The 12,535-nt window shown below is 41.9% G+C and overlaps 2 protein-coding genes across 2 annotated transcripts in view; both read right to left on the bottom strand.

Annotated features, from left to right (window-relative positions):
• T265_01892 (hypothetical protein) overlaps positions 1 to 448 on the bottom strand; it is a gene marked incomplete at both ends in the record, with an annotated part of 48,083 nt that extends 47,635 nt beyond the window's left edge. The window contains one exon of the mRNA XM_009166018.1: positions 158 to 448. The remainder of the gene's footprint in view (positions 1 to 157) is intronic.
• Positions 449 to 11,823: 11,375 nt separating this feature from the next.
• On the bottom strand, positions 11,824 to 12,282 carry T265_01893 (hypothetical protein; the record flags this gene model as incomplete). The annotated part of the gene is made up of 1 exon (XM_009166019.1): positions 11,824 to 12,282. One exon carries the CDS (start codon positions 12,280 to 12,282, stop codon positions 11,824 to 11,826), a length of 459 nt encoding a protein of 152 aa, XP_009164283.1.
• Between the last annotated feature and the right edge of the window lie 253 nt (positions 12,283 to 12,535).

A 12,535-nucleotide genomic window follows, 5' to 3' on the forward strand; every position in this document is an offset into this window, starting at 1 on the left:
TTCGTGTTCACTCTATCCGTGATAATGATTCATAGGTGGAAATCGATCTTTTAGACAAACTTTGGGGACACTTATGAGACCACGCGCACGACAACACCAAACAGTGCTTTGCGTGTATGATAACTAGCATTGTAGTAACGAGCAACCTGTAACTTACCTGAAGCAGGCTTTTTGCGAAGCTCAAATCGTTGCCAGATAGCTGTGCCAAAATTGGAGCCTCTCGTCAGAGAACATCACAACAGTGCGTTCAATCGATGCGTTTGGGCGTGGTACGGTATGTGTGCGATGATGCTATGTCAAAGGTTTCGAAGGTATCATCTAGCAAAAAATATGTTGCCTTCAGTATTTCGTTGTACTACGCTTTGACGTTGCCTGGTGATCTGCGATTCCCATTACGCACCGATTGGTCTGTTGCTTTGACCAGATTCAGAGATTACTAAACCAATGTGAGGAATGCACCCGTGCGTGTGTGTGCAACCTTGCAGTGCGTGGGTATTAACATTTTACGTGCTTGTTGCCTGTCGCGCTGTTTTCATGCGAACGTGATAACGCTGGTCGCGTACCTGTGCATTTTCGTGACTGTGTCTCTAGCCGGGTAAGCTTGCATCTAACTCCATAAGCATCAAATCATTGTGTGCTCACACACCCGCTGTTAGTCACGTTGTATCTTGCCGTCTCACAATGCCACATAGTGTGGATGAATTCCAATATGATATACAAACAGACAAAGGCGCATAATAGCCGCACTCAGCCAATCCACACATATCGATCCTGCGAGCTCGAATCGAATTCAGATGAGTGTGTGCCACACAGCTGTTTTGTATTAACGAGTACACTCCAGAATTATCTCGAGTATTTGTACCCTTTTTTCACATTGCATATGGATTCGGATTAGATGTAACATGGCTTAGACATACATCTTTCGGTCCAACTCATCTTGTGTATTTTGTCAGGGACAATTTTAGTCAGCCTTTGGTGAATGTAACGGGCAAATGCATGAATGTTCGATGCTGAGGGTCGTCAGAGACCTCCCGTGGATCACGGAAACCCATGTTACACTTGTGTACTGTTTGAATGCGCTCCTCTATACGTTCTCATTGTTATAAGTATACGCCAGGTGTATGTCTGTAAATAAATCCATGCACCAATTGTATGAAATGAAATCTGAGTCAGACGGGCGGACCTGTGAATAACGCACAACTAGTAGGTGAGTAGAGTCAGTTGTATTCGCATGTCTGGGCGGAAAGGAAACTACTTGGTGTTGCCGTAAAATGAAAACAAACAGAGCCTGGAAGTTGTTGGGTACCAGTAACGGGCGGCAGTTTTATTGTGCTTATTTCATCGGAAAAATTTGACCGTAATGGGGTACCGTCTAAAAACCGTCACTATCCGACCACTCCTGCAAGCATCCGCCCATACAGTTGGCTAACTCGTGTTTAGAAATCAGGCATGTCAACGACGTGCGGCGACAGGCAGTGAATTGTTATAACCGGGGTGTTAAACTAGTCTGTGCTGCCTGAAAAAGAGCTGTAACAGCGTTAGCATAGTGTTAAAATAAAACCGAATCTTAGCGAATATACACTCATCTGCAAACTAATTGGTTCTTTCGTCGAGAGACTCACCTGGAACCCAGCTGAATCTCTCGTTTATGATGTTCTCAGAACCAAATTACATTGCAGATGAGTGTATATTCGCTAATTCCGTGCAATTTGGTTTCAAGTAGAACATAAGGTTTACGGAAACCCGGGGACTGCGCCTACCTGATGAGCCCCAGGAAGGGCGAAACTGGTCGTGGGCTGTCGATGGATTTTCAGCAACCTTATGAGTAGTACATTACAAATAAAATCGAATCTTCTTTTATTATCGTGCATATACTGACCCGTGAAGACAACTTTGTGTTTGAAGCGATTCCCATCATCAAAGTCGGACGACCTGTTGTCCTGATGGCCAGTCGGTTTTTACGAAAATATTTGTTGTAAGCCATGCGTTTAAAAAAGATGTTTAATTCAAAACAAGGCATATCTCGTGCCCATTTCAGTGGAAAACGGATGCATAGTTTTGGGTGACATTTGACCTCCTCGGGGGGCGTGATACAACTGCAAGGATGTCCTCGTGGTGTTGTTGGTTCAAAATACAGCCTATGGTAGAATTTCGGGTGCAATATACTCAAAGTAAGGCATGATTTCGTCATAACTAACAGGGATATACATAAACTGCGCGTTTAGGTGTCTGGTGAGAGTATTTCGCGTGCCAGTGAAAACGCACCTCGTGGACGCTGCAAAAATATGCTCCGAGGAACACCACAATAGGTAGGAAGCGTTGAACGCTAATAGAGATAACTTTTTTCTAAAACCCGTAGAAGTTGGGCTTACTCCGGAAAACAGTTTTGTAGACTAAAGTTGTTATGCATATTATTTTTACGGCGGTCGCAACAGTGATACAGCAGTGGCGGGCATATTCTTGTGGCCGTATGGGACGAAACGATCTCATATAGGCTGAGAATTATGATTGTTTTTATTGTTTCAGTTTCATACTCATTAGATAACATCTCATCCTACGTACAAACCATTCAAACAAAGCTGAAATCCGCAAGAAATCAAGAGGAATGTTGAACGATTTTCACTCGGCACGCATCACGTCCGAGGCTTTGCGATATCTTTGATAATCGTAGATAAAATGCATCACAAAAACTCAGCCAGTGGATATGGCACTACAAAGATAAACGCACAGGTGCTGTCGGCTGAGTGAATTATCTTACGCCTGTTCCCCTCTTTTATTATTTTTCAGCTAAACGTCTTTCACAAAGAAAGTTGCATTTTCCATTTGGAGCGATATCCAATAGGTCGAAGTATTTTTTCGAGTAGGACGCTGTTTATGCGTTTGTGAAAGATTGTAAGTATCGACTACCGGTTTTGCTTGTGCTGGGCATTTCATACAGGCATGGCTCTCATAACTTATAGGGCTACAACTGCGTGTTGGAACACAATCATTGTATCTGCATACATAAATACTTACAATTAAGGACAATAATGTTGATTTCACGAATGAAACTATTGACAAGTTTGCTGAAAACTCTTTGACACCCCCCAACCGGTTTTGCCCTCTCTGGCGCTCATCAGGTAGGCGCGGTTCCCAAGTTTCCGTCAATCTTATGATCTACTTGAACTCAAATTGCATTGTGTTCGAGAAATACATTCACTTTCAAATTAATTTGGTTTCTATGAGAGACTCAACTGAACTCTCGTTTATGACATTCTACAACTGAATGAGCTGCACACAGGCCAATTAATGCTTCAGTAGTCAGTATTTGAGATATCGCAGTATATTTTCATGAAGGAAACTACTCAAAAGGTTACTGAAAACTTTCGACAGCCCGCGGCCAACTTTGCCCTTATTGCGGTTCATCAGCTAGGTGCAGTCCCAGAGTTTTGGTCAATTTAGCGTTCTACTTGAACGCGCGATTCAGTCGAGTCCCTCGTGAAAAACCACATTGATTTGCAAATGAGTGTATTTCTCGAAAATATTCATTTTACTTCCCTTAGTCTCAGGAGCTGTAAAATACAAGACAGCTGTCTAACGTGATTAGGACCTAGCTAAAAAACAAAAACGTTACAAATTTTGCTCATATGATAAAAAGGACAAAAAACGTTGTGGCATCACAATAACTTTTGAACCGTGACTGATAAACGCTACTGATGAGGACTTCCCTAATAGACAGCTGTCGATCGAAACAATATGAAACAAACCATCTGAATTTGCCACTTGGCAATATTGAAACAAACCTCAACTGGGTGCGACTAAATTCAAGTGGTGAATCTCAAAGAAAAATCCGCAGTGAAATTTCTTTTAAGGCTAACAGTATTAGGGGTCCATAATAACTATCGTCCACTCAGTGTCACTAACTTCATGATCATCAGAATCATCCAGAAAACAAAAAACTATTAGTACGTGGTGGAATTCTCCAAAGCGGGTACGCACATTTTAGCTTCAAGAACTGAAATTAGAGGGCTGAGGACAGAAATGTTCAAATCAAAGTTACCTGTTGTAGAGGAAATAGAAAGATATTTCTGATGAGTGAAGCAACCGCACGCGAAATTAGCTGATACTGACGCCAAATTTAATCGAATCGGTTTTGTGTTCTTCTGTTGCGTGTGATGCAGAATAGCCCGGTGTCACATTTTAGGACCTCGAATTCCCTGTCCTTAAAAAAATACGACACTTCCAATGTGACTTGCCAAACTTCCCAGTCTCCATCGCATTGCTGGAAAACCTTCTGTTTGACCGAGTCCTGAGAGCTGACATTGCAGGCTTAAACCGAAAAACCATTGTCGTCTCCATAATGACCTACTGGAAAATCATATTTAATGAGTTTTATTGCGCTGAATTTGAGTACAGTGGTGTTTGGCATAAAAGAAAAAGGAAGTAAAGCAGCTCGCGTGGGCATTTTCTATCCCCATTTCAAAACTTCGCGATGTGTGTTGGATAGTTTCAATAAATTCTGTGAAATACAAACATCTCTAGGTGGCAGATGGGGAATAAAGATTGGCCGAGACACTGGTACAGTTTATTGCATATTTTGCATCAAAAAGTAACCTTTTTACTTACTTAACTGAGTGGGCTATTTATCAGCATAAACATTGCCTTTTTGAATCGACTTGTGCGTCACATGGTTTGACTTGGTTCGTCTAGTCAATCGCTGGTGGTTTATTCTCATTAGATGCAGAACCCATTCTTGCCACGATAAGTATTTGGGGTCTAATGTACGTAAGAGCAAGCAATTTTCAATGCACTTCAGTCACTCAATACTGATTCCTGCTCTGTGGCACAAGATCCGAAACCGACCAAGTGCGTCCCTTTTGAGAAGCAGGTTTCGTGTTCAAAAATTTTGAGCTGTATTCTGTCTATCAGATAAAGCTTTGGATAATTGTTTCCCTTTAATTGCCCGATACAGTTACACTCGGTCGGTGTTGAAGTCTCCTGATATAAGTCAGGAAATATGCGCAAAAAAGAATGTAACGCGCCAGAGCAAAGAATTAGTGTTTACATTTATTTTCTAAAGAAAATTTCTTCCAAGGCACCGAGTAGCCACAGCATTCATGATGACTACCTGTTATCCGCTATTCTGATTTCCAGTTTTGCACAAAATCCACTCAAACGCAAGGTTTAGCCTAGGCATGTTGTAGAAGATAACAGCTTCTAAATCCAGGCCTCCCGGTTTTGACATCGTGAAACTGATCCGTACGGAACGATATATGCTACTTCACGCGTATGTTGCGTATGCTGATGTAGAACCGGAGGTAAAAATTGGAGAATGTCCCACACACATCTAGTGGTAGCCAAAAGCTGAACAAAACGCAAAGTCAGTCGCAGTGCCATTGTCCTTTCTTCCTTCATAGCTGTCGCCAAGGGCCACCTAACAGAACACTACTTAGGTAAGTTTGATGAATAACCCGGTGGTCATCCGGTTGAGGATGCCTCAATTAGGCAGTGTGCAGGGATATGGTTTAACTTTCAACCGATCTGTTTGACTCTCATTACCAGGTAGGGAGGGGTAAATAATTTACGTGCTTCGCTTCTACAAAGCCGACTCTTCTAGGCCATCTGCCTCCACGTGGTATAAGTGTCCCCATCGTCGTGTATGAAGCCAATGCTTAAAATATGTTCGGGATGGCTCGTTCTTTCGGTGCTAGAAATCGCTAGCCTGAAATTTAAGATACTTACCAAGATGCCAGATTTTGCAGACATCCTCCCTTGATATCGATTAAGCGTCCTTCTTAGATTGTCCGAAGTCTGTCTTGTTAGCGGATTTTGTTGTTACCCACTTTAAAGTTTAGTCATCCTCCGAACAAATGTCACTTGCTTGGGAATGCCGTTTTTCTGACGGGCAACAAGGCTTCGTATCGAAGGCATATTGACGACATATTACATATATACTGTGTGCATTTTCGTACGTATGGTAGTGGTTGACAAAATCTCAGAGGATTCAACACCTTTTTTGCCTTGATTCTTCTCAGTCACCCGTCAAAAGAATATTCGATTGCGAGGAAGCATTTCCGTTCTAGCTTTGTAAGGTCATGGAGGATAGTTTATGTTGAATTAAACGAAACGCAAAACAAAACCCGTTTTGAAAAACAGTCATCAAATTAAACGAACAACATATGCACAGTCCCAACCTATATCTGTTCACATTTGCCTCCAATGAATACAATTATGCGTAATAATTGATCAGGATTCCTTTGGTTTATCAGACCTTAAAACTCACGACTAGTCTAGAAAACGGGAATGCAAACGTGCGTGGGATTTGTTTTGTCCAAAAGAGCTCATCAACGTCGACGTTTTGTGTTTGTGCCTATGAGTATCAATCAGTGGAAACCCCATAGCATCAACACACTGCTGTCCCACGTATATGCCCCCAAAATATGTTCTAAACCATCTTTCCCATGTAGCTGTTTGTCTCAACGACAGACACTTGTTTTCGAAGGAAAGGCAGTGAAATTCCAATACCCAGACGGTGAATTTTCGGCACCAGCGCAGCCGACCCAATCTACGAAAATGTTTTGGGAAACGTTGAGATCATCCGGTTGTCTTTGTCCAGCCCTTTAGTCAAAAAGCACAAGAAGAAGTACCTTTGGGTTAATTGGGCGATATAAGCCGCAAGTACCCTAAGGTCTGGAAAGACGTGTTCTTTGCTTTGATTAGGGCTTGTCTCATTCCTATGCTACTCCTATGTAAGACCAATTAGCGTTTAAGCTTCCCATTGCAAGCAGCTAATATGCAGTGTGATTTATTTTCGTCTAAAAAGGATATCACAACGCTCAACCACCAATCACGGTATCTCATCTCGTGATGTTGTGTTGACTGACTCCCCGAGTAATGACTCTTCAGATGGAAGTATCATTCGTCTTTTGAAATTATTCTTTATCTCAGTCACTTGAAAATATTTGAGAACGGGTAAACACGTGACCCCATGATGCGGACTTCATGGCCGAATGATTTCTGTCGTTATATCCTGTTCACTTGCGTGTTCATCAAACTGCTAATCACCCGCTCAGGGGGGTTCTTTCAGACTACTAGCCAGGTCGCCGGCTTGTAACTCTTCGGCGTTTTGTGAAATGTGAACTGCTGGCAATTCACAATAACAGTAAATGAGTTGGACACTTGTCAACATTCGATACACCCCCAACTGTCAGCTTCCACCGCGTTATTCGATTAAACAAGCCGGATAGCCGAGTGCCATGATTTTGGTGCTGTTGCGAAATTAAGATTGTTCACGTGCAAGGCACAGGTGAACACGTAGTGACTAGTTAAAAACTCAACACTTATAAATTTCTTTCAGCTGTATTCACGCACGCTGATACTGGTGAAAAATCTGAGTAAATAAAAAGATGTCGGGAATGATCCGTTTGTAGGTCACGTGATAGACGAACTTGTGAGAACTAAAACAACAAACATCTCACGTATCGCGGAGGTGTATGGGTAGACGTTTTTGGAAAACGTCCACTACCAATGCCCATCTGCGTATAAATGCCTTGGGTGTTTGGTCGCTATTCGCTTTTATACCAATGTGGGAGAATCCGAATTCGAAGGGATACCCTAGAGGGGCCTAAGGTTTTCCGTCATTCTCAGCATTGGAAGAGATATCATAGAGAACACATTCAGCAAGGTGTTCCACGGACCCATCTCAACCAGTCTCCCGGGAAAAATGCGAAATTTCACTTCTCTATGCAACCTCTGTTTGCGGAACAAACACAAGCCCTTATTATCCGCTAGGCTTTGGAAGCATTCTAGGTTATACACGCCCCGTAAAATTTTTCCAGTTATAGTTTTAAAAAAAATCCGACAGATGAGCTATCCACCACCACAAACTAAACTGTGTCAACATAGTACAAAGAATGTCATTGGGATCTCACTCATCCTAAACCTCTTTCATTATTTTCCCTCAAATTGTCAATATAAATCATCAAACGTGGTGTTCAGTTACATACTGACTCTTTTTATAACCATCTGGTGCACACGTGTTCCTCATAATATCACATTATGCGTTGTGGTTTCTCGACAACCTTGATCCGACAGAGTACTTATCCGGCAAACTTCACTTTCTTCGGGGCCGAAATGTTCTAACCTTTGTGTATGATTATGCTAATGACCGCCGTGGATAGTTTTTTTGTTGCTAATGATTATGCTAGGAGAAAAATGACCGTTTCTTTGTGGTCACTTTTGCAAGCCTGAATTCCCCAGGTGAAATAAAGTTTGACCGCTGATAAACTCTTCCTGTGGTGCTACAAGTGTATAGTAGGACGTGACATTTTTAAGTGTTTAAATGTCATGCTAAATGAATTGTAAAGCTTTGTAAATTAACGTTTAGGGATGCGACGGAAGTTGCTGATCTAAAAAGGAATCGCATATAACAGTGGTATGCTGTTGGAGTAATTTTTCTGGTGTGATGTGAGGCGAAATAAGCTGGGATTGCGAGCACAGAAACAAAGCAAATGCGTTAGACGCCATGTAATAAAGGAATAAATATAGCCAAATATTGAAACAAACCATAAGTAGGATATTTCATTCTTCTCTAACATTTTAGCATAGACGTGAACAACAGAGATCTAAGGGATAATCGCGATGTCGTGGAAGTCGGCATGTCAGTCATATTTCGTGCAGTGATGAACGTAGTTACAATTTTGCTACTGACAGAGTTGAAATATTCGTTTGACTTTGTCTGGTCAGCAGCTTTCAGACTTAATTTGTGTGTAAGTTTGTGAATTTATGTAAGCACATTCGCGTTGTTATCATTCACATTTTATACCACTTTCGTCAGTTTTGGCTACTACTGTCACACGCTACAAGACGGAATTCACGAAGCAGCTTTGTTTTTCAAAACTGAGATTTGTCACCCAAAACTTCCACACTATTATAAACTACCCATGATATTTTCTGTACATTTTTGTATATGATCTGGTAGACCGTTCCTTCTCCTCAAATCCCGAAACTCACGTCACTTATATATCACTCCGACGGTGATTTCACTAAAGATCAGTGAGCACTGTCGCATGGGTATGCGCTTCTTACTGAAGATAATATGGTTGGCTGCACCCGAACGTTGTGCTCCTAGATTATCCGCTAACTTTTTTCCGAGCTGTTTTTGGTCCATGTAATTTTGACCTTTTTCTTCGACATCATGTCACTGGTTGTCATTTGGGTGACATCTGAGGTTGATTCTCCGTATTTTTTGCCTTGCTCTTTGTTGATGTGGCTAGCGGGTTTTGACTTTCACGGTTCCTTGGCAAGGTTTTCAGTTCGATCTTAATTTGACCAAGCCGCATGTTCCTTGTGGTGCATTGAATCTAGCACTTCATCCTGGTCAACTAAGTACACCATCTAGTCCCATGATTCAGAAATTTTATCACCCTTCTTGTTTGTCCATGTGGACGATTCTTAAAATTTTCCTTGTATTTTGTGGTATGAAGAAACATCTCAAGTCACACAGGTTTGTCCATTTGCGACATTTACTTTCGGCCTTAAAACTCGTATCAGTTCGTATAAAGTAGTAAACTAACAACGCTGGTTCTGTTTTGTCGATATTATTATTTGATCTTGTAATCATTTTACAACAACTAAAGAGGGTTTATTCTATGCAACGACCTCTATCTTCTTTAATAAACCTGTTATAATATCCGCTTCAGAGTTTCTCTCTGCTGGTACCGTTGAGGCGTTTATATGCCCCTTTTCTTCAGCCTCCGTTCAGGGACAATCATGGATATCCATTGCTTTCAGATACCAAAAACCGGCGCTTTACTTGTATCCTCTATGCATGTGTATCACGACGATGTACTGAAGTTTTCAGTTTGATCACTGAGGCAACATCTGCAGCTCAACTGCCTTGCTCAACTAACGGAATAATAGGTGATCACGTGCCGCGCTCTTAGACTACATTCAATTCCGTTCGCATTATCCTTGTAAACTTAAAAGTGTGAGGCCAGGACCAAGCAAAAACACCCCTATTAAAGATTTGTGTTTATAAATATGTATTTTTAATCTCATTTATGGAGGTTCTTTTTCGTTTGCATTAAATATATTTGGCCAGTGGCTCAGTGTATTGCTACTTATGCTCAATGCATCAACCAGGGAGATACATGCCGGTAGGTTTACTCAGTGGTAGGATTGACTCTCACACAAAACCTGAGACGAACAGATACACCACTGCTTTTTTAAAGCTGTAAGAGACTACTTAGTGTTGTAAACAGGGTGATGTGGGAAATATTTAATGTACAAAAAAGACATCATTTCTAAACTTCCTGAATTTTACTTCAGAATTCTCATGACTTGCTACTTCTTGAAGCAATAACAACGCAAATAATGATACTCGTTCAGCTGTAGCACAATTTTGGTGCCCAGCTGCCATGCCACTCACAGGAAGCACGAGGACCGGGATACTGCCAGGTTGCCCAAGCTTAAACAGAGGAAGTCGAGTGGCAGAGGTCGGGTTCGAACCATGGGCCTTCTGGTCAATAAATTCGCCCTCTAACCACTTGGGCCATCTCGTCCCCCATTAACAACGTACTACCGTTTACTTGGTAAAAAGCCACGTTTTCCACCGAATTTTGATTGTCATAATACGGGTCCGTATTTTCCGGGACGCAAAATGACATTAAATGATTCATGTGATAAGCAAATAAACCCAGCAATGAAATTCATCGAACAAATGCCATTTTGAAAGACTACAAAGATGGAAATTTATTCCACTGGGTAGCATCGAGTCAAAGCAGATGCAAAACGAAGCCCCTGGTATTCCAAAGGCCATAATGCTTGTATTCCTATCTGACAGATAAAAATTGCAAGAGCGTCGGTGCAAGAAAGCTTTTTGCTCTGTTTACTGCCGGTGCTTGCTGCAAAATAAAGTTCAGTTTATTGCGTAATGTATATGCCTTTTCAGGCAAAAGCAATTTGGAAGACTGATGGACGTTACGTCAAGACACCACCTTCCATTTCACACTATCATAATCCACAACAAGAAAAACACTGAAGTTGCTTAAAAATCGAGGTGAATTCATTAGTGTTTTATTGCACACAATAAACTGGGTTTAAACGGTAGTGTGATGTTCAATTTAAAAAAAACTGGCGTATAATTTCATGATTTTGTAACCAGCTGTCTAGCTATGTTTGAGAGAATAATATTTTGGCTCCAAATGTCTTCGAAAACAGACAAAAACAGATGACGCGCGCTGCTACGTAGTATTCCAGAAACCTCTCTCATTTTACAGTGATGTGAGCTGACTGAAGAATACCCGTCTTTTCGACGTCTTAATTGAATCTTTTTAATGACCGTTTTCAGGACTTGAACGGAAACTTTTGCTGTATTAGGTAACATTTCCGGAAGCTTAATGGTTTCTGGCGTAAGACGGGGAGTGGAGTGCCGGATAAATGGGTGTGGACTTGAAAGATGATGAAAATGTGTCCGCTATCATGTTGCGGTTTTTCAAGTCCTTGCTGATAACGTAGGCGAAGGAATACCACACGCAATAAATTCGCCAGAAGGTATCACCTGGTGAACTACAGCGGTAACCAGACTCGCCATGTACCGAATTTTATCGTTTCCAGAACTTGATCAAGGATAAAGGCCGTACCAAAAATACTATTTGTGAAGGCCAATTTAAATGGAGCACAATTTGAGGCCCCAATCAAGATTCACAATTATATTTCTAATTATCTAGCCTCATTGTCAAACCGTGCTTACACTGCCAGTACAGTAAAGAAACGTTTATAACATAAGGTTGACGGAAAGGCGGGGACTGCACGGACCAGGAGCAAATCCTCAAACGCGCAGCATTAAAGGGCTAGTAATTTAACGCGTTCAGTGGACGAGCTCAAGTACAACTTTGCTCCGAGATCTTCTTCTTCCAGAGGAAGAGTGCCACCACAAACGACAACAAATGCATGATACTGTGCTAAGTTGGCCACACATTCTGTGGCTGCACGGCGCAACATGGGATGCTCGTGGAAAAGACACTGATCGATTTGAGGGACACCATGTTCCGCCATGATCCGATGCCTATGAAGATCATCCAGGGAGGCCAGGTTAGTTAGTGCAAAGAGACCTTCAACGTTTTGCAGTGCATCACGATCGATTGAAAGAAGGCGCAACAACGGTTGGACGAGCTCCAAAGACCGTTGCCCTGGAAACGCCACACGCGGATATGACGTGATGGAGAGTCGAGCCAGTGCCTGTGCCGCAATATCTTTCCCTCCATCTGTATTAGACTTTAGAGATAAATTGAGTATTGCCATCGCAGCGCCAGCTTGAACCAGTTTGCCACGATCCTCCACAAGCTCCAAGTAGGGCAAAACCGGTCGCAGGCTGTCGAATAGTTTTCAGCAACCTTGTGAGTGGTCTTCTTTATGTTCCTCTGACCACAAAATCACTTTGTCTCTCCTCCCATATAGAGATCAAACCACCAGGTGGGTTTCAAAGACAGACGAGACATCAGCTCTTGGTCTGGGACGTCAGTCATTTTGGCTAAATCGGAGTATGTAAAATTCC

The sequence above is a fragment of the Opisthorchis viverrini genome (assembly GCF_000715545.1).
Source record: "Opisthorchis viverrini unplaced genomic scaffold opera_v5_21, whole genome shotgun sequence".
Taxonomy (NCBI): Eukaryota; Metazoa; Platyhelminthes; class Trematoda; order Opisthorchiida; family Opisthorchiidae; genus Opisthorchis; species Opisthorchis viverrini.